The sequence below is a fragment of the Eschscholzia californica genome, unplaced genomic scaffold (assembly GCF_041429995.1).
Source record: "Eschscholzia californica isolate CP2 unplaced genomic scaffold, dmEscCali1.0.p SCAF_2, whole genome shotgun sequence".
NCBI classification, from domain to species: domain Eukaryota; kingdom Viridiplantae; phylum Streptophyta; class Magnoliopsida; order Ranunculales; family Papaveraceae; genus Eschscholzia; species Eschscholzia californica.
In genome coordinates this window covers 43,500,513-43,520,896 of record NW_028238309.1, presented here as the reverse complement: position 1 = coordinate 43,520,896, position 20,384 = coordinate 43,500,513, and the positions used below count along the sequence as shown (strand labels likewise).

Below are 20,384 nucleotides of genomic sequence, written 5' to 3'. Positions count from 1 at the left end.
GTGAAGCTGATGAATTTGCACAGAAAATCGAGGAAGAAGAAGAAGGAAAAGAAAAAGATTCGGAGAAGAGGAAAAACCCCAAAATTTGTTAGTTTGTTGAGAGAGAATGTGAGTTTTGAAGGAAGGGTATTTTAGTAATCAAAATATTATAAAATGACCTGAATAACAATTATTGATATTATTTTACACTTAACCTCTAAGTAATCTTAATATGTTGGTAGAACATAACTAATACTAAAAGCTTGGGGTTTTTTTTTAGTTATTTTCAAATGTTTTTCTACCCAAATAGTTATTTTCTAATGTATAATCTTTGGCCGTTAGGGTACGCGGATTATTTGGGCAGGGTATTTCAAACTTCTTTTGTGTCATTACCCGCCCAAGCCCGCTAACTGACTCGGGTAACTCGACTTCGGGTGACTTGGGTAACGGGTTTTTTGGATAGAACTTAATGAAAATATTTGGCTTAAAAAATTTTAAAACTTACCTGGACAAGCTCGCAACCAAATAAAACATTTTTAGTGCCACCAAGATCAAGTAGATATGAGTATTTAACAAAATGAAAATATATGATAAAAACATAGTTCAGTAAAGTAAATTGAAATTACTTGAACAAACGAGAATGTCAAGTCTTCTAAACTTTTCCATCATCTTTCACATTCAAATGCATCATGATCATTAGCAAGTGACTATGACAACAAGTAGATCTTACAAAATATAAGAGAATTTAAAGAACAATCAGACAGCAAAAATACATGAAATTGCAGAGCAAAGCAAAGGTAAGAGCTAAACACTTCATCTTGCTTTTGTCAACTACCTAGAAATAGATAAAACTTTCCTTAGATTCTGAATTGAACAAAAATACAAAAAAAATATATTGACAATGAAACCTATTTTTTTTAACTTTACCATTGTGGATGGTAGAAAAATCACACAATTAACAAAAGGTCGATTGGTGGGCCACCGACAACTTGGGCTTTTAGACCTCGAGACGGATGAAGTTCTGGTAGGACCTTTAGACAGACAAAAACAAGTAGAAATCGTGAAGTCTTGGGGACATCAGGATGGTGTCTGCCAAGGGCACTCCGACGATCAAGTCAGCAAACTATAAATGAAATATTAACTGACGGAATGCTAAGGGTGTCACCGTGTTGTATCGTTGCAGGGTGGCTAGACTCGTAAAGTGGCGGAGCTTCGATTCCACGGGATAGTTGGTCGGGTTGGTCTCTTGGAGCAAGTCGAGAGGTCGTCTCGATCGGAGATTCAGGGTAATGGAGAAGTGTGATGTAACATAGACTTTAGAAATACTTCAAGAGTGATGAAGCTTGAAGATAGAGTATCGTCATCTAGAGTGATCCACTATAAGATTATCCTTCAAGTCTACTGGAATTCGAAGGTAGGTTATCGTCGTCTAGAGTACTGATTAGAAGATAAGAAATGGTGGAGAGAGAATAATATTCAGTAGGTTTCTAGCTGATATTCGATGCCTTTGGAGGCTGAGTTTCCATTTATTTATAGGCGACTGATGGACTCGTGGAGTCTATCAGATTTGAAATAATTGGGGTCGAGGGTGACTCTGAACCCTAAGGGAGACTCGTTCTAGCTGTTGATCTGTCACCTAGAGTACCTTGACCGTGCGATTGCTCCACCTCAACTCTAGACTCTTCGTAGTCAGAGGTGACTTCGAGATATTTGAGGTGACGTGAGGTCTTTGACTGACCTAGTCAAGTGGCACGTGGAGAAATCTTCGGAGTTGAGGTTGAATTGACGACTGCATGCTCAGTTGAGGGCGACCAAGGAGTGCTCGAAGTATTGTTACTTTTAGTGGGTTGTTGTTCGTCTAAATAGAAGTTCACAAGGGCTTAGAGCCATTTGGACCTCTAGCGGATCGAATTCCACGTTGCAGAGTATCCAACTAGTAGGCGAGTGGGCTGGGTCAAAGTGATATTTATTCGAAGTAGGCTGGGTCTAGGCGACATTTAGGCGAAGTGGGTCTAGTACGATTTTTGACCACTACAACCATAATATTGGATAAAAAAGTATAAGTTAAAGGTGAAAGCCAAAAATGGGTAATTCTTGAGGGATAAGTAAATCAAAGAGAGGTTATACAGTTGATTGTGAGGAAAATGTAAGAGATGACATTCGTGATCAAGCAGAATACAAGTCAAAGAGGCATCATCGAGAGAAAAGATTGAAAAAAAAGATTTACAAGTCGAAGAACAAAGTAAGTGGTGTTTGTGTTACTTTGTTCCTTTTATGTATTTGTAACTATGCACACTAACTGGTAATATATTATTTTTGTAGAGTTCCACTTCTAAAATCCCAATATGAGATACACCTACACAAGAAAGTACGTCGAGTGTTAATATTGCATCTGAGAACATGTATTTTACACCAGAAGCACGAGTGGTAAGTTGGTGTTTATGTTAATTTGTTCCTTTATGTATTTGTTTTACTAATGGTGAATTCGAAATCTTAGTACTTAATATTAATTTTTGTTTCTTGCAGTAATATTGTCTTGTTACACGGAATATATCATCCTCAAACCATGCGTTTCACACGATCCATACACTAAAAGTGATGGATGTGGCAGTACATCAAATTTTCAGTTTAGGAATAAATAGATTGAGATGCATGGTGGTCTTTATGTTTCAGTTTAGGAATAAATAGATTGAGATGCATGGTGGTCTTTATGTTTTGAATGGTTCTTTAAGCCTAAGTAAATGGTTTGTTTTGAATGGTTGTTCACCACATAAATCTGTAAAGCAATTTAAATGGATATTTAAGGGATTCATAACTTGAAAGTTTTTTTTTTGATGAAGGACATAACTTGAAAGTTAGTTTTGTTTTTTAATGGTTGTTCACCGTGTGGTTTTTTGATTTGGATGTTTCTCTCAACAAAAAAAAAAAGATTGAATGTTTGTTTGAAAAAGCATGTATTTGTAATAAACATTACATTGTGGTGTCATATAGCATGATCATGATGGACTGTAGGACAATGAAACAAATCATATCTTAATTTTGACATAACTCTCTTTTAATATAGATGGCCTTCTTTGAACCTTTGTATGTTAACTTATTGTGTCATTTTCCATTTTTACTTCAAAGTTTCATTAACCAGTTTCTTCAAACCTTCTATGAATTAACCATGATGGACTGCATATATTCATAATGGAATGGCATAGAGCAGAAGAATGTCTGTTTCTTCAACGTTTTAGCAACGACCCTTTTTCTGTTAACCTTCTTTGAACCTTTCTCTGTCAACTTATTTCTTGAAACCTGCTTCAACTTGTTTCATTCACAAAATTCGAACATTACAAATTTTAAACATCACAAAAATTAAAACTAATACTTGTTTCATTGACAAATACGTGTTTTTTTAAAAAGAGGTAATATGTTGATTAATACATGTTCTTGGAGCCTGCTTCAACTTGTTCTTGAAACATCACAAAATTATACAAATTTCGTGTAAAAACATCCCAGAAAAGGTAAAAAGAACATCAACCATTAATACTTTTTCTTCATAAAATTTCTTATCTGCAATCTCTCTGCAAGTGTATATTGTCTTCTTTTCTTCACATTATTGGTGATACTTCAGTGCCCTACGAGATTCCAACTCTAAATGCATAATTTTTTCGGAGATGCCTGCGAGTTCATTGTCTTCGCTAGTGCACAATTCTTTTTCACTGTCTTCAATGTCATTGTCATCGTTAATATTTTCCTCAAAGACGTGGTAACCGCAACCAAGTTTCCCATTATGTGTCGATTTTGGGCTACATTTAAAATTCGACGTTCGTTGGTCGTTTTCGAGGTAATTAGTTTTTGTCGGACCCCTCTTATAAGCACATATTCGTAATTCATCTCGCCTACACTAAAATCCATATCCTTTAGCATAAAATTTGTATCAAAACAATAAAAACTGCAATTAAATCAATGGTAAACAAACAACTATTTATTTATGTTGAGCAAGATATAAAGCGATAAAATATAGCCTTTTCAGCACATTGTAAACCATCGATTAGGGTTGCAGAAGTTCTTGAAAGCTTCAGCTGAAGATACATGTTCTTGGAGCCTGCTTCAACTTGTTCTTGAAACATCACAAAATTATACTAATTTCGTGTAAAAACATCCCAGAAAAGGTAAAAAGAACATCAACCACTAATATTTTTTCTTCATAAAACTTTTTATCTGCAATCTCTGCAAGTGTGTATTGTCTTCTTTTCTTCACATTCTTGGTGACACTTCAGTGCCCTACGAGATTCCAATTCAAAATGCATAATTTTTTCGGAGATACCTGCGAACTCATTGTCTTCGCTAGTGCACACTTTTTTTCGATGTCTTCAATGTCATTATCATCGTTAATATTTTCCTCAAAGACGTGGTAACCACAACCAGGTTTCCCATTATATGTTGATTTTGGACTACATTTAATATTTGACGTTCGTCGGTCGTTTTCGAGGTAATTAGTTTTGTCGGACCCCTCTTATAAGGACATATACGTAATTCATCTGACCTACACTAAAATCCATATCCTTAAGCATAAAATCTCTACCAAAACAATAAAAACTGCAATTAAATCAATGGTAAAAAACATCTATATATTTATGTTGAGCAAGATATAAAGCGATAAAATATACCATTTTCAGACACATTGTAAACCATCGATCGATTAGGGTTGCAAAAGTTCTTGAAAGCTTCAGTTGAAGATACCCTTTTCCACAAGAACACAAAATCTTTTTTCCTTTCATTCTCAGACACCGTCACTATCAAGCCCCTAAGTCAAAGAAACCATTTCAAAACATAGAGGTAAACTGTTAATTAACAATAGATAGAAGGATGTGAATGAAACGATTACTCAACCATAAGAAACCATAAATTTCATTAGAAAGCGACATAAACCATTTCATAACAATTAGTCAGAACAATTAGTATAACAAAGAAGAGCCAATAGACAATTAAAGGTAAACTATTAACCAACTACGAAAGAACAATTAATCAACTATAAGAAACCATAAACTTTGAAGGAAGATTCGGCACTGACTAAAGAAAGATGGAGGAAGAAGAAAGCAGTCGATTCTCGGCCTAAATCCCCCAAAAATTTATCTTTTGCTCCAAATCGATGAAATATGGGTGTTAGAGAATCTTCACTTCATTCTCTCTATCTCTTTAGCTGATACGACTTATTCTCCCAAAACGAACCGAAGACTTCGATAGTCCTCTCTAAATTTAAGATGGAAGAAACAAGTGACGAACAACAAGCGAAATACATCACAAAACCAAGGACCCGAGTTGAGTAAAAGCGAAATACATTACCCTCTCAACGAGAAACGCATTATGGCCTGACGTGGCTAGCCACGACAGATCTCGGTCTACGTCATCGGACCAAATCGAGGCAAGTAACTTTTACCCTTTTGTAAACCCACGAGAGCCCAAATGTGAAAATTCCATGGGCTCACGAGAGTCCACAATCATCCATGGTAACTCCCAAGTCCAAGCATTACGTGCCGCAACGTGCAAATGTAAAATGTCACGAGTACGTTGTCTCTGTGATCCGGGCTAACAACGGATAGTTGCTAGAAAATAATGATTATAGCGAATTAAATACACCTGGTTGTCCTCGCTGTCAAATAATCGCGACCAACATCAGCTTTTCCATTTTTTCCTTTTCTCTTTACTATCTTTTTTCTTTCTCGGTCTTTTCTTTCCTTGATCTTCACCTTCTTCTTCATTGATGGCGTCTTCAAGTGCTGGAAATTCTCTACCGGCACCTGGTAAACCCTAATTTTCATCTCATTCTACAACTTTTGATCTCATTTTTGTTTCTTATTGTTTATTTTCCTTTTCATTAAATCTCATCTTTGTCTGCTTCAGAGGCCGTACAGGTCCTTGTTTCTTCGCTTTCCGATGAATCCTCCATGGTTAGAAAATCTTCCATGGCAACTCTCAAAGATATTGCCGCACTGTAATCTCTCTCTCTCTCTCTCTCTAATAGTCTAATTGTAATTGTTATTAATAATCAAATTGGATCTCAAAGAATTCGCTTTTCAGGAATCCGCTTTTGGTTCTGGATTGTTGCTCTTCTGTTTCTCGTGGAGGTCGCCGGGTAATCCTTCTGATCATAGAGTTTAATTCCTTTATTGTCTGATGAGTTAGTTTAACTCCTTGAATTCTTTTGTTCTGATTTTAGATTATATGTAAAATGTTATAGAGTTTTGGCAACATGGCTGGCCTTTTTCAAGTGATGGCATTTGCAGTTAGTTCTTTAGATATGAGTGATGTTGATGCACCTTATATGGCAAAACTCGCTAAGATCGCCACTTCAGAGATAATATCTTCTAAGGTAGTATTTTCTTCATTTTTGTGATTCTTTTTAGTACTTTAGGCACATTGAATTCAACAAGTAACTAAACGAGACACTGAGACTTTTAATTTCAGTAGTTTCTTGTTAGTTTTAAGTCCTGAATTAAGTGGTAAACAAGTTTTTCTTTGAGAAGTCCAATGAATTGAATAAGTTTAAATTCAAAGGTGACAAAAACGAAAGATGTGAAGCAAAAAAACCTAGTAAAAGGTTTAATTCTGTTCCGAAGCAGCTCAAACCACCTAGTGGCATTACACAGAGTTCCGTTTTACTAAAACACTTGGTAAGTATGTGAAAAACTTGTCGTAGATGGTCTGAATCAGGTACATGAATTTGTTCGTTTCTTTCTCCAACTCAATTACCCAGGTTCAGAAGTTCACGGAAAAAAGTAAAACTCTCTGACTTCTGCATGAGTTAATCTCCCTGGAACTATATTATAGACACTATTTTTACGCACTTAGTTGGTATTAACTGTACCATTCATGTATCGCAATCCATTTTTTTCTCTAGGAACTCAATGCTGATTGGCAAAGGGCTGCAGCAAGTCTCCTAGTCTCAATAGGCTCCCATTTACCAGACCTGGTAAGCTTGTTGCTGTGAATCTATGATGATAATGGTGTACTGTTATAATTCATTCTTATTCAAGCTTGGAAGCTATTTTCCTGTAAACAATCTGTTATTTCTCGTTTGAGGAACCATTTGAAACACAAATTATTTATAATTGTGATCCTTAAAATTTCTTTCTTTCTAAGAAAAAAGAAAGTTGGTATATTAGAGGAAGTGAATGGAAGTAGTTTTTGATTTCGAAGGGCATGCTATTCTTTAGTAAGACACCTTTCTTTATCCCCTACTATATTATTTGACATGTTATAAGGATTTTCTTAAAAAGCGTAGGAGCTGAATGATACTGAGAGATAATGCTTAATGCGAAATCCTGAACACAACAAAAAAATTTAGATAACTATTTATCTAATATCTATGTCTCGAACAACATGCCCAAAGATAATGTGACTTTTGTGGGATAATGATATGAATAGCAAAAGGATTCATTGGGAAGCTCGGAACGTAGTCTGTACAAGTCTGCGACAGGGAGGATTGAAGTTCATAGAACCTTAAGCACATGAACTAAGCATTACTTTCTAAATGGTTATAGAGATTCGGAAAGAGGAGGAACTGTGGAAAGACATAATAGTAGAAAAGTTTGGAGAGGATTTGAAAGATTGGAGAGTCAATAGAAACAAAGACCCCTACAGTTGTGGAGTGTGGAAGGGAATAAAAACAGAACTGAGGATTACTTGAACGTCACAAAATGGTAGTTGGGCAATGGAAAAAAGGTACCATTTTGGCACGATATCTGGGTAGGCACAACCTCATTACGAGATAGGTTCCCGGCCTTATATAGCATTGCAGTCTTGAAAGAAAGCACGGTAGATCAGATGTATGAAAGGCAACAAGGATCACGGGATATACAACTTCGTAGAAATCTCAATGACTAGAAAAGGTAACAGAATTATTAAATATTATCAGAGAGATGACACCCTCAGATAAACCACACAGCAGAGTCTGGAAAGAGAAGGCAGAGGAGAAGATCAACGTTCAAAACTTTTATCTCAGACACAGTCAAGGAGAGAAGATCCTGAGCTTAAATTTGATCAAATTGATTTGGAAGGAACCCACCCCTCCGAGAATATTATCCAAAAGCTCCCAACCGTGGATCAACTCAAGAGAAGAGGTTTAAGCATTGTAAATAGATGTGTAATGGGCAGAAAGGAAGAAGAGTCTATAGACCACATATTTTTACAGTGCCTCGTGACAGAGAATATATGGAACTACTTTACCTCAACATTAAAGGTGAGCTGGTGCAAGCCAAAAACTATTGGCCTAGCGTTAGGATATGGGAAGGGCTGAAGATGAAGAAGAATAGAAGAGCAATTTGGGATCTGGTTCCAAAAGCAATAGTGTGGAAAGTATGGGAAGACAGGAACAATGAGATCTTCAAGGAAGAAAAGTTGAACAACACTCTAGACATAGATGATGCCAAAGGAACTGTGTTCCTCTGGACCAGGAACATTAAGAACATAAATTACTATCATATAGAGACATAGTAATTAACTGGGAGGCTTGGATGATGTAATGTAGCATTTATCTTGTACCATCTTCCTTTATATTTTTTCCACTAATATTTTCATTCAAAGTTTCAAAAAAAAAGTCTAAAGAGTAAAGATAGTATAACCACAACTGACAATGGAGAGGTTGTTTTTCCTGTACAGTGTACACAGCACACTAATTTGATTTGTCCATGTTGAGTTGTCTCTTGGCATTACTTTTTGACGTGATGTTATGAAGCTCTTCTTTTAAACACATCTTTCTTAATTACCTGCTTTCTGCCTTTCGGCAATCATACTGAATGTTAGTGATTTTAGATGATGGAGGAAATATATGTGCATCTCTCGGGGCCTAATTCAGCATTACCAGCCATGGTTCAGATCCTAGCTGACTTTGCGTCAGCTGAAGGTTCTCTCTCTCTCTTTCTCTCTCTCTATCTTTCTCTTTTCTAAATTCGTTTTGATTTCTGGGACACATCTGAACCTAAAATGCGCATTTTACTTGTTCAATTGAAGCTTTGCAGTTTACACCACGTCTAAAAGATGTTCTTTCCCGGGTTCTGCCAATTCTTGGAAGTGTGAAGGATGCTCACCGACCAATTTTTGCCAGTGGTATAGACTCTTATAGTATATAATTAATCATGTTATAGTGAGCACTAAGGAGTCTGACTCGGCCGAGTAACTTGGGATTCGGCTTGGGTTCGGGGGTCAGCCGAGTCGGTTCTGGCCAAGTCCCTGAGTCTAGGGTTTGGCTGAGTCTCCGAGTCTAGTGTTTGGCTGAGTAACTCGGCTCAACTGGTCCTTGACTCGAGCTCAGCCTTGGCTGATCCCGAGCGCAGTCCAAGTTTAACAGCACAACTTATGCTTTTGTTTTTCTTTTGTCACCTTATGAAGGTAGTTGTTTTCTTGTTTTGTTTCCAGCATTCAAATTTTGGTGTCAGGCAGTTTTGCAGTATGGTGTAGATTTCCCATCTCAAAATCTTCTTGACAGTGACGTCATGTGAGTTCATACACGATTTATTTCATGGTTCTAACTTATGCAGTGTTCCTAATAGATCTACTTTTTCCTCTCTGAATTAATGTGTATTTTTTCTAGTCCAGGTCATTCCTGAATTCTGCTTTTGAACTTCTATTGAGAGTTTGGGCTAGTTCTCGGGATCTGAAGGTTGGTTGTTTAGACTCCAATTCTCCACTGTCATCTACAGATACACTTAATGAATTTGGCTTTGCCTCCACTCTCCTGAATGATGTATGTATAGATACTAGTTCTTAGAACATTGAGCAACTGCACACTGAAATGCAATGAAAAGAGAATACGAAGATACACAATATGGGTATCTGCTATCTAGGTTTGTATAGTTGACCAGTGTATCCAAATTGGATGTATAAGGTGTCCTCGTTTCATGTCCATATAAGGGACGCATGCTGCCAGCTTTCAAAAATTCGTGAATGGATGGTCCGAATAAATTTACATACTAGTTCTAATTGCATTCTTTGTAAAAAAATCAGAACTTCAAAGTTCCTATTTTACTCAGAGTGGCTCATATATCTCCATTAATGCCTTCCTCTTTGCTCTATATTTGTTCTTATTCTAAATCTGAAAAAAAGGATAATAATTACTTGTGCAGTTTATTTTCTTTTGAGATATTTCGTGTCTCTTACCATGAATATTGATAAGTAAGCGAAGTATCTACAATAAGAATAGGAAATTTTCACATTTTCACTTTCAATTTCCATTTTGAAAATTCTTGTTTCTTTAGAAACTTTTCTGTAGCAAGGTAACTGTAGGGTACTCCTGAAGTTTGTTGAACTTATTATCTAGTCTTTTCGTAATAGGTCCGGGTTGCTTCTGTGGAGGCACTGGGCCAAATGGTTGGTCTCATCACTAGAGCTCAGCTGAAGGCAGCCTTACCAAGACTTATCCCAACAATATTGGAACTGTAAGATCATTGTTAAGTAATGAAACCTTTTCCTTGACATTTTATGTCATAGTACGAGATGCATATGTTGAGTTGGCAAGGACCACCGATTGTAATTTTTCTATATTTTTTTGGTTTGACAGGTATAAGAAAGACCAAGATATCGCCCTTTTAGCAACTTGCACGCTACATAATCTTCTCAATGCTGCTTTGTTGTCCGAATATGGGACTCCTTTGCTTGATTTCGAGGTGTGAGTCCTATTCTTGATTTAATCTTCTAACTTTACAGTCTAGGTGCATCTATATTTTGTCAGTGTCATTGTGAATAAGCTGCTATTTCTTCAGTAACGCTTGTAAGATCATACATTAATTTGAAATAGCTAATAGACGCGGTTTAGTTTATTGAGATGGTATTCACTGATGAAAATGGCTCCTTCGTTGGTGAGATTATACGAGCAAATGCCTTAACCAAATTATGTCATTGCTACGGAAGCCTGTACTATTGAAGGTGGAGAGCTGAACCAAGAATTCTCTTTCTTCATCATCAATCATATCACTTTTATAAATGTTTAATATCTTGGTTCATTTGGAGGATGTAAGATTTCGAAATTCAGAAGATTTGGTGGTTAATCCTCTGGTCCTTTTATTTTGTAGGATACTTTCTTTACTTTACCAACAATTTGATTCATTAGTTAGGAAGATTGTGCTGATTAGCTGTCCATTTCCTCATCTTTTTATTCTCCCTTACTTTTTTTGCTCCTCTGGGGCATGCAATAAGTAATGGTGTCTTCCACTGAACCAGTGTAGAAGAGTAGATGATACACTTGGTTTGTTTTGAACAACTGGGTTTTATAGCGTTTTGACGTAACACTGTGTTTTGTTTTGTGATGCCTTCTATATGTTTTGGTGTCTCCACAGGAACTCACAATTATTTTATCAACACTTCTGCCCGTGGTATCCATCCATAATGACACCAATGAACATTCCGGTTTTCCAGTGAGGCGGAAGGTACTGCTGCCACTTCTTTCTTCCTTTTGCTATTTAGTTTAATTTTAAATGTGGGTCCTTCCCTTGAACTTGTATATGTTTCCTTCGCCATATGCTTTCATGGTAGGTTGTTGAGTTTTCCACCTTCCTCTCTCCTAGCTTCTTGCACCTCAGTTTTCTACATTTGCTCTCCTTCCTTCTCTCCACTCTACCGGTGGTATTGGCTGAGTTTCTTTGTTTAAAATGCGTTGTGTTTGATGATCTGGTCATCAAATTAGAATATAATTTGATTTTTGTAAGTCTTAAACATCCATATGTGCTGTATCTGTTTGATGGGTTGTGTCATCCTTTATTAATACAATTGTTGATTTCTTGTTTACGTGGCAGACTTATAATGAAGTTCAACATTGCTTCCTAACAGTTGGTATTATATACCCTGAGGATCTTTACGTGTTCCTTTTGAATGTAAGTGAGCAAACAATTTCGTTTTTGGATCGTTACTTGTATTAAATCACTTGCTCAAACCCTTCTTGTATGGCTGTATCAGCATAATTCTGTACATAGTAGGGTTAACATACTTTCCTATTTTGATCGGTGAGTAGTAGGTTTTTCTTTTTTTTTTTTTAAATTTGAATGAATATATTAATAAAAAGTTGACAAAGGACTTAGGATGTTAAAGAAACATGTTGAAATGTTACATCATCCAAGCCTCCTAATTAACTACTACATCAGTATATAATATTAGCTTGTACTCCTTTTAATTCCAAGACCAGAGAACGACAGATCCTTTTATATCCTCTATGTCTACTTTACTGTTCAAGTTCTCCTCCTTGAAGATCTTATTGTTCCTGTCCTTCCAAATGTTCCACATTATAGCTATTGGAACTAAATTCCAAACGGCTTTTCGATACTTCTTCATCTTCAGCCCTTCCCACTGCTGTAACGCCTCCCCAATGCTTCTTGGCTTGCACCAACTCACCTTTAATGTGGAGATGAAGTAACTCCATTAGATTTCTACAATGGGACAATGTAGGAAGATGTGATCTATGGATTCTTCTTCTTGTTTGCACAGTATACATCTATTTACCATACACAGGCCCCTTCTTGGCTTGCACCAGCTCGCCTTTAATGTGGAGATGAAGTAACTCCGTAAGATCTGTACAATGGGACAATGTAGGAAGATGTGATAAATGGGTTCTTCTTCTTGTTTGCATAGTATGCGTTTATTTACCATACACAGGCCCCTTCTCTTGAGCTGGTCCACAGTTGGGAGCTTTTGTCTGGTCGCGGCCGACACAGTAATACATACTCTAGGAGGGGTTGGTTTCTTCCATATCAACTTAATCAGATTTGAGCTCAAAATCTCTTCTCCTTGGATCTGTCTTAGGTAGAAATTACGCACACTGTTTTTCTCCTCTTCCTTCTCTTTCCAGACCCTGCTATCACATTGATCCAAGGGGCTTATCTCTTAAATAGTGTTTAGTAGCTCTGTTACATTTTGTATTTCCCAAGGTTCCTACGGAATTGTAGCTCCTATTATCTGTGGTTTCCGTTGTACATCTGGTCCACTGTGCTATCTTTTGCAACTGCAATGCTGTAAAGGGCGGGGACTCTTTCGTGAAGGGGTTGTGCCTATGCAGATTTCGTTCCAGAATGGATCTTTTTTCCGCTCCCCAATTTCCACTTCATAATGTCCATATATTCTTCAGTCCTGTTTTAATGCCCCTCCACACCCCACATCCATAAGTGGTTTTGTGTTTGTTGTTTCTCCATTCGTTCATCTCCTTGCCATACTTTTCTGCTATTAGGTCTTTCCATAATTCCTCTTCTTTTTCAAACCTCCATAACCATCTAGAAAGTAATGCTTGGTTCATGCATTTAAGGTTCTTGATGCCTAACCCTCCCTGTCGTAAACTTTTGCAGGCTATACTCCAAGTTGCTCAGTGCATTCTTTTTCTTTCCGTTATCCCACAAGAAATCACACATTTTCTTCTCTAGTCACTTCAGTACTCCTATTGGGATGGAGAAGGGATAGTAAGTATGTTGGTAAAGCCTGTAAGGCTGATTTTAGGAGTGTAATTTTTCCCCCTCTTAGATAAGATACCTTTCCATGAAGCTAACTTCTTGTTGATCCTTTCAATAATTGGGTCCCATATTGTTTTGGCTTTATGTCTCTCTCCTAGAAGGGAGTCCCAAGTATGAAGTTGGTAATGATCCCAATTGACAGCCGAATTCCTTTATCATATCCGAAGTTTGGTTTTCCAACTTTTCCTTCCCTGTTGCTTGGATTCTGAAGATGTATGATTTCTTGAGGTTGACCTTTAGGCCTGAAGCCAACTCATACCATATTAGGATGTCTCTTAGTTTCTTTAGTTGTTCTTTGCTTTCCTTTATGAAAAATAGTGTCATCCGCAAACTGTAGATGGTTGACTGCTTTTACTCCTCTTTGTCACCTTGAATCTTGTAATCCAATTTTGCTCTTCAGCCTGTTGAATGCACTGACTTAGGATTTCACCTCTATAAGAAATAACATGGGTGATAGGGGGTCTCCTTGTCGAATGCCTCGAGAGCTTTGGAATACCCTTGTTGGTCTCCCATTGGTTAGAATCGAGAAGGTGGCTGATGATATGCACCCATAGATCCAACTTCTCCACTTATATCCAAAACCATCTCTTCCAAAACTTGGTACAGGAAACCCCAATTGATACGATCATATGCCTTCTCTAAATCTGCTTTAACCATTAATCCTTGCTTTCCTCCCTTTCTTCTAGAATCAATTAGTTCGTGGGCTACAAGAACTCCGTCCAAGATATGTCTGCCTCCAACAAATGCCCCTTGAAAGGGAGATATGATTTTATCAAGAATACTCGCCAATCTGGTTGCCGGTATTTTGGTCACTATCTTGTATATACCCCCACTAAACTAATAGGTCTGAAGTCTGAGAAGTCAGATGTTTTATTCTTCTTGGGGATAAGCACTATATACGTCTGATCCAACCTCCAACAGAAAGAGGTTGTAGCCAAGAACTCCTGAATCATGGCCATCATATCTCCCTTGATTATGTCCGAGCATTTCTTGTAGAAAGAGATAGGGAAACCATCTGGACCCGGTGCCTTATCCTTGGCCAATCCTTCTATGTCTGCCTTCACCCCTTCCTCTGATACGTCCTTCTCCAGTAGTACAGCTGATTCAGTTGGTATCCATGCAAATCCTCCTCTGGGATACATCTAAGAAGCCTAACTTCACATTTATGTTATGTTCTAAAGTTTTCTGTTTTTGTCACCAGAGATGCAGGTTAAAGGAAGAAGCTCTTACATTTGGTGCTCTTTGTGCATTAAAGCATCTGTTGCCCAGGTACATTTTGCTCTTCATTTTCGCAGCCCTAATTTCAGTTGTTTAACTGGACGTGACTTTTTGCTATTTCTCCTTATGGAGGTTGTCAGAAGCTTGGTTTGCTAAAAGGCCTCTACTTGTTGAAGCTGTAAGGGTGCTTCTAGATGAAGAGAGCTTAGGTGTTCGCAAGGCAGTTGCAGAGGTGAGCCAAGTTCTGATTCTTCTGAATATTTTTACCTAAATCTATAGTTGTGTGTTTCTCTTGTGAGATTTCTTGCACAGATATATTGGTTTGCTTATAAAGTTTATGCATTTTGAAGTTGATCTAGACAGTAGATGTTCACGAATATGATAGGATTCTGCTTTGGTTTTATATTGTACTGTTGCTAGCAGAATATTTCAGTAAAAGGCTATTTTTTGTTGCACAAAATATTTATATTGCTTGGTTGTTTCTCCTGAGGTTTATGGTTCTGTAGCTTAGCTGTTATATGCTGGCTGTGTAGTCATTAGTTTATACTAATATAATGTTTTCTGTCTCAGTTGATTGTCGTAATGGCTTCGCACTGTTACTTTGTTGGTGCTTCAGGAGAAGTTTTCGTTGAATATGTTGTACGCCAATGTGCTATATCTTCGGAGGAAGTGAAAGACTTCGAGAGCTCCAAGGTATTACTTTGGTAACTGATACTTTTGCAGAAAATTTGAATAATTGATTTCATACATTGGAGGGTTTTCATTTGGTTTCATGAATTCATCTTATGAACTTCTTCGTCAATGTTTTTTTAGGTAAGGTTTGGAAATAGTTTTCCGAGTCCAACAGAGCTAAGAGCTACATGTGAAAAGGGCCTTCTTTTAATAACCATAACCATTCCTGAAATGGAGGTATATTTTATTTTTATTCTGATAAACTTTTCACATACAGAATTACCGTTTCAGACTGCCTCTTGGCTATATTCTCAAATTCGATTGTTATTTGGATTCCAACAATACAGCATGTCCTCTGGCCTTTTCTGTTGAAGATGATTGTTCCACAGAAGTACACTGGTGCAATTGCTACGGTAGGTGTATCTCTTTGTCCTTTTTTTAGTTTCCTGAAGACTGAAGTGTCACCCTCTATATTTTGGATCCGCTTATTGTGTTCGTAATTTCCAAGTTGTAAGTTTGTCTTGGTTGTTGAGAATTGGGTCGCTGGATAATTCAATAGACGTTTTTCTGTATGAGCAGCTTTAGTAATAATATGACGTTTTTTACAGGTTTGTAGATGCATATCGGAATTATGCAGGCATGGATCATATTCTGGTTCCCTTCTTAATGAGTGTGGATCTCGTGACGATATTCCTAAGCCTGTGGTAAAAACTCATGTCCTCGTGCTACTTTGTGTCCTCTTTTCTTTTCCGTATTGTTCGAAATTGTTTGTAATAGTTGGTGCTTTAATATTATGCAGGAGCTTTTTGCTCGTCTGATGGTGCTTTTGCACGATCCTCTGGCAAGAGAGCAGCAGGCAACCCAAATTTTGACGGTTATTGTCTTCTTTATCTTTTGAACTCTGTCAATTTGCTTAAATAAGAAATACATTATTTCTTTCGCAACACTTTAACAAGTTAGTATGAACCCAACTACCTAATTGCCAGTGAATAACATACCTGGGTATGAACTATGAAGTGAATTGAGCAGGAAGGTTATGTAAGTCTGATGGCTTTGGTTTCTAACTACAGCATGTGGCAAGGAAGTATATGTTTTGTCTTTTGTTTGTTTCTTGTTTTAGCTCACCTGACTGAGTACCCCTTTTTTTCATAATGAAAAATACCACAAAACACAGTTGTCTGCCCTTGTGCTTTTCAAGAAGGTACAATTATCTGATAAGTGAAAGATTAGAAAAGAAAATGGAAATTCTTGATATGCCTTGGGGATATCTGTAAATAATGTCGCCTGGTAGCAGCCGTCTTTTTCTCCAGCTTCTCAGTGTTCTAAGTGCTACTTGTTTCGCTTGCACTCGAATCATTAATTATTCGAAAAACTCCACCATCTTAATTTATAATTTTTTTCCTGCAGGTGCTGTGTTACTTGGCACCGCTCTTTCCAAAGAATATTGATTTCTTTTGGCAAGATGAGGTGAGTAACTCTAGATTATCCATGTAGTAACTAGTAAGGAATTATATGTCGAAATGTTGGAGATTGTTATGCTTTTTCTCTCTTCCCCTATGATGAATAAGCTATTTGAATAAAGTAACAACTCATGCTAATACCCCAACTTGATATTCACGACAGCTAAGTAGCGACAAGCGTTTACTATAACTTCAACTAGAAACTGGGGATCTCCACCACAGTACGAATTTATAATTTTAGATATGGCACAATAAAGAGAGATAGTCACTGAATTCTCAACTCAAGTACAAGTTGGAGCTGGACTGGATTTAGTGAGTTTGTACAGTATCTATGTTATAGTGCGTAATTTAACTGAGGCCATAGGCCAAAGTCAAACATACTTTAAATGATGCCAGTGTGTTCTTAGGTAATTTCTCTGCTGTGCTTTTGATATACAACTGTACAGAAAGATTTACCATTCGATATTTATTGTAGTATTACTTATGGCAAAAATGTAGTGATTGTCTCTTCCTAAAAAACCAATCCCTGTAAACAAGACAAACCTAGACCTGGATTGAGTATATTCATTCAAATCTTTCAAAAAAGTACGTTCACTGATATTGTGTTACAGTGACAGCAATCAATTACTATCTGTAAGAACTGAAAGAAAAGTTCCATCTCTTTTGTGGTGGATAATGATGTACCGGAAAGGCATATTTTATCTAAAAATAACGACTCTTATTATAGCGTTTTAGATATTTCTTCGTTGCTTCTCAAGTTCCTGTTCCAGCATTTCTTGCTAATTACATATGGTTGTAGTGTGTAACTGTGCTGTTTGTCAGTGTTTTACTTCTCATTATTTACAAGGTACTGTCGAAGTGTTTCGGAAAATCTTATTCAGCTCTTGTTTTGGTAAGCTCTAGATTCCCAAAATGAAGGCTTATGTCAGTGACACAGAAGATTTAAAGCAGGATCGTTCGTACCAAGAGACTTGGGACGACATGGTCATAAATGTAAGATTTCATCTCTTTTGAGCAATTTCATGTTTCTGACTCCTTTTATTTTCACTAAAGAGCTCCCCAAGAAGTCCCATTTTCGGCTGCATCAGCCTTCCGCCGATGTCCCTAGGCTTTAGTACTTGTACAGTTGTACACAGTAATTTCAGAAGTGATGAACAAAGCCAACCTAAACCCTGGTTTTATTCTACTGGTTACTTCCTTTTTGCTTGAGGTCCCCTGAAGATGTGATGTGTCGGATGGAAACTGGGTTGATAAATAATCGAGTTCTGGAAATTTAACCTTAATCTGAGCAGAACTTGAGGTTACTCACTCCAGTACTTGAACTTAAACGCACCCATTGTACTTCCAGAACCATAATGTTGTAGTTGATGAAAACTTCTCCTTGTAGGTGGAGTATACCATCTTCTTAAGCTTTACTTATTTTGATTTGTGTTTGTATTTTGTAATCACTAGAGGGTAGGAAAGTGCTTAGAAAATACATAATCTAGATCCACCTCCCATTGAGAAAAATTGTTCGAATTTATTAGTAAGCCTTTGTACAGTCATTGATCTGTGTTCTCTGGTTGACAGTTTCTTGCGGAATCTCTGGATGTGATTGAGGACAATGACTGGGTCATTTCTTTAGGAGACACTTTTGCCAAACAATATGAACTTTACACGTCTGATGATGAGCACTCGGCTGTGCTTCACAGGTAAACAGCTATCCTAAAGAAAATGTGAAGCCCCACCCCCACCACCTTCCTCTCTCTCGCTCTTTATCTGTCTTTTCCTCTCTTTCTATTATCTTTTATTTTTTCCTTATAATTCTTCATTTGATTTACAAATTCGGTCGGTTTGTTGCTGGATTTGATTTCCGCGATTCAGTTATGAATCCTCCACAGCTATGTTGTTCGAGGCGTGAGACGAGCCGAGGCAACAGACCTGTCTATGAACCAAACTATGGTTGCTGCACTAGAACTTAATGAAGTTAAGAAGAAGAATAAAATAAAGAAGAACAACAAAAATCAGTAAAAACGAGTGAAGAAGAAATTAAAAGAAGAAGAAGATTCGAAATTTCTAACCTGAAAACCAGCGAAGAAGATACGCTAGACTAACCTGCTGAAATCGAGTGAAGAAGAAGAGTTATCTTTGAGTTGGGCCAGTGAGAAGAACGTTGAATTTTGGAGAAGTAAAAGACCTTTGGAGAAGAAGAGAGCTCGGTCAATAATGGAAGAAGAGGTCGATTAGGGCTGTAGGGCTAGAGAGAGAAACTGATTTCAATAGAACTCGATTTGGGCTTGGAGAGTTCGGCTAAAAGCCTAAAAAGTTAAAAGCTTGTTGTTGACAACCCTCTTCGCCTTGGGCCCGCCCCTCACTTCCCTTAGGCGCATAAAGGTGCTCGCCTAAGCGTGTAAAGGCGGCAACCAGGAAAACAAGGGGAATCGTCTCCAAAGGAGGCGCCCCCCTTGTGAGTCAGGCACTTCTGGCGCCTAGGCAGGCACCTTTAACAACATAACTCTACACTACACTTGATTGTCTATCTAGAGTTTTTAGTGTTTTAATTATTTATCTGTTTCTTACTTTAATTTTAATAAAATAAGAGAGTATCCATGTCTACTGATGGTTGGCTCAAAACCCTACCTCCTAGAGTAGGTTTCTTCATGTGGGCAATTCTGGTTCGCAAAGTTCCCACGGTGGATGCCCTGAAAAGAAGAGGATTCCAGATCCCTAACAGATGCATCCTTTGTAAACAAGAGGAAGAATCGATGGAGCACCTGTCCATCATTGTAAGGTGGCATCTAACTTATGGAGCTTCTTCACTAAGTCCATGGCAGCTCAATGGTGCACCCCCAACTCCATTAACCATATGGTAACCCAATGGGATGGACTTTATAAAAGGAAGGACAGAAGAGAGGTTTGGCAACTCGTTCCAGCAGCAATCATATGGAGCATATGGAACGACAGGAACAATAAGATTTTTAAGGAAAAGAACCTCAACTCCATGGCAGCTCAATGGTGCACCCCCAACTCCATTAACCATATGGTAACCCAATGGGATGGACTTTATAAAAGGAAGGACAGAAGAGAGGTTTGGCAACTCGTTCCAGCAGCAATCATATGGAACGACAGGAACAATAAGATTTTTAAGGAAAAGAACCTCAACTCTTCAGTTGATATTGAAGACGTTAAGGAACAATCTTCGCTTGGATTAGGAGAATAGACAAATTTAAGAATGTATCTTATCTAGATGTTGTTATTCAGTGGGATACATGGATGATGTGAGACATTATCCTAAGTTTCCTACCTCCTTGTACATAGTTTTCTCTCTTTAATATATTCATTCTAACTTTCAAAAAAAAAAAACTGATGGTTGGCATTTGTTAACCTGCCTCTCCACTTTTTCGGCACAGATGTCTTGGAATGCTTCTTAAGAAAGTTGACGACAGGGCTTATGTTTGTGAGAAGATTGATTGGATGTACAAACAAGCCAACATTGCAGTTCCAACTAATCGGATTGGTCTAGCAAAAGGCATGGGGTTGGTACGTAGATGGAGTTGCAGAATGTTTTTGCAGCACTTGTCATTATTATGATTGATTTTTTTTT

The 20,384-nt window shown here is 37.5% G+C and overlaps 1 protein-coding gene across 2 annotated transcripts in view; it reads left to right on the top strand.

Moving 5' to 3' along the window:
- The first annotated feature begins 5,498 nt into the window (after positions 1–5,498).
- The window catches only part of LOC147558151 (ARM repeat superfamily protein), a 28,197-nt gene continuing 13,311 nt past the window's right edge, over positions 5,499–20,384 (top strand). Inside the window, exons 1-24 of one of the 2 annotated variants that reach the window (XM_086659694.1) lie at positions 5,499–5,768; positions 5,869–5,959; positions 6,046–6,100; positions 6,206–6,337; positions 6,866–6,937; positions 8,779–8,869; positions 8,977–9,072; positions 9,382–9,460; positions 9,562–9,625; positions 10,297–10,400; positions 10,523–10,628; positions 11,298–11,387; positions 11,754–11,831; positions 14,653–14,720; positions 14,802–14,901; positions 15,240–15,362; positions 15,483–15,578; positions 15,689–15,754; positions 15,950–16,045; positions 16,141–16,215; positions 16,749–16,808; positions 17,705–17,794; positions 18,371–18,492; positions 20,191–20,320. In XM_086659694.1, the coding sequence (XP_086515820.1) occupies positions 5,729–5,768; positions 5,869–5,959; positions 6,046–6,100; positions 6,206–6,337; positions 6,866–6,937; positions 8,779–8,869; positions 8,977–9,072; positions 9,382–9,460; positions 9,562–9,625; positions 10,297–10,400; positions 10,523–10,628; positions 11,298–11,387; positions 11,754–11,831; positions 14,653–14,720; positions 14,802–14,901; positions 15,240–15,362; positions 15,483–15,578; positions 15,689–15,754; positions 15,950–16,045; positions 16,141–16,215; positions 16,749–16,808; positions 17,705–17,794; positions 18,371–18,492; positions 20,191–20,320 (2,124 nt within the window). In that variant the 5' untranslated portion in view covers positions 5,499–5,728. Of the gene's footprint in view, positions 5,769–5,868; positions 5,960–6,045; positions 6,101–6,205; positions 6,338–6,865; positions 6,938–8,778; positions 8,870–8,976; positions 9,073–9,381; positions 9,461–9,556; positions 9,626–10,296; positions 10,401–10,522; positions 10,629–11,297; positions 11,388–11,753; positions 11,832–14,652; positions 14,721–14,801; positions 14,902–15,239; positions 15,363–15,482; positions 15,579–15,688; positions 15,755–15,949; positions 16,046–16,140; positions 16,216–16,748; positions 16,809–17,704; positions 17,795–18,370; positions 18,493–20,190; positions 20,321–20,384 lie in introns of those variants that run through there. The other variant, XM_086659695.1, reaches the window with a different exon arrangement.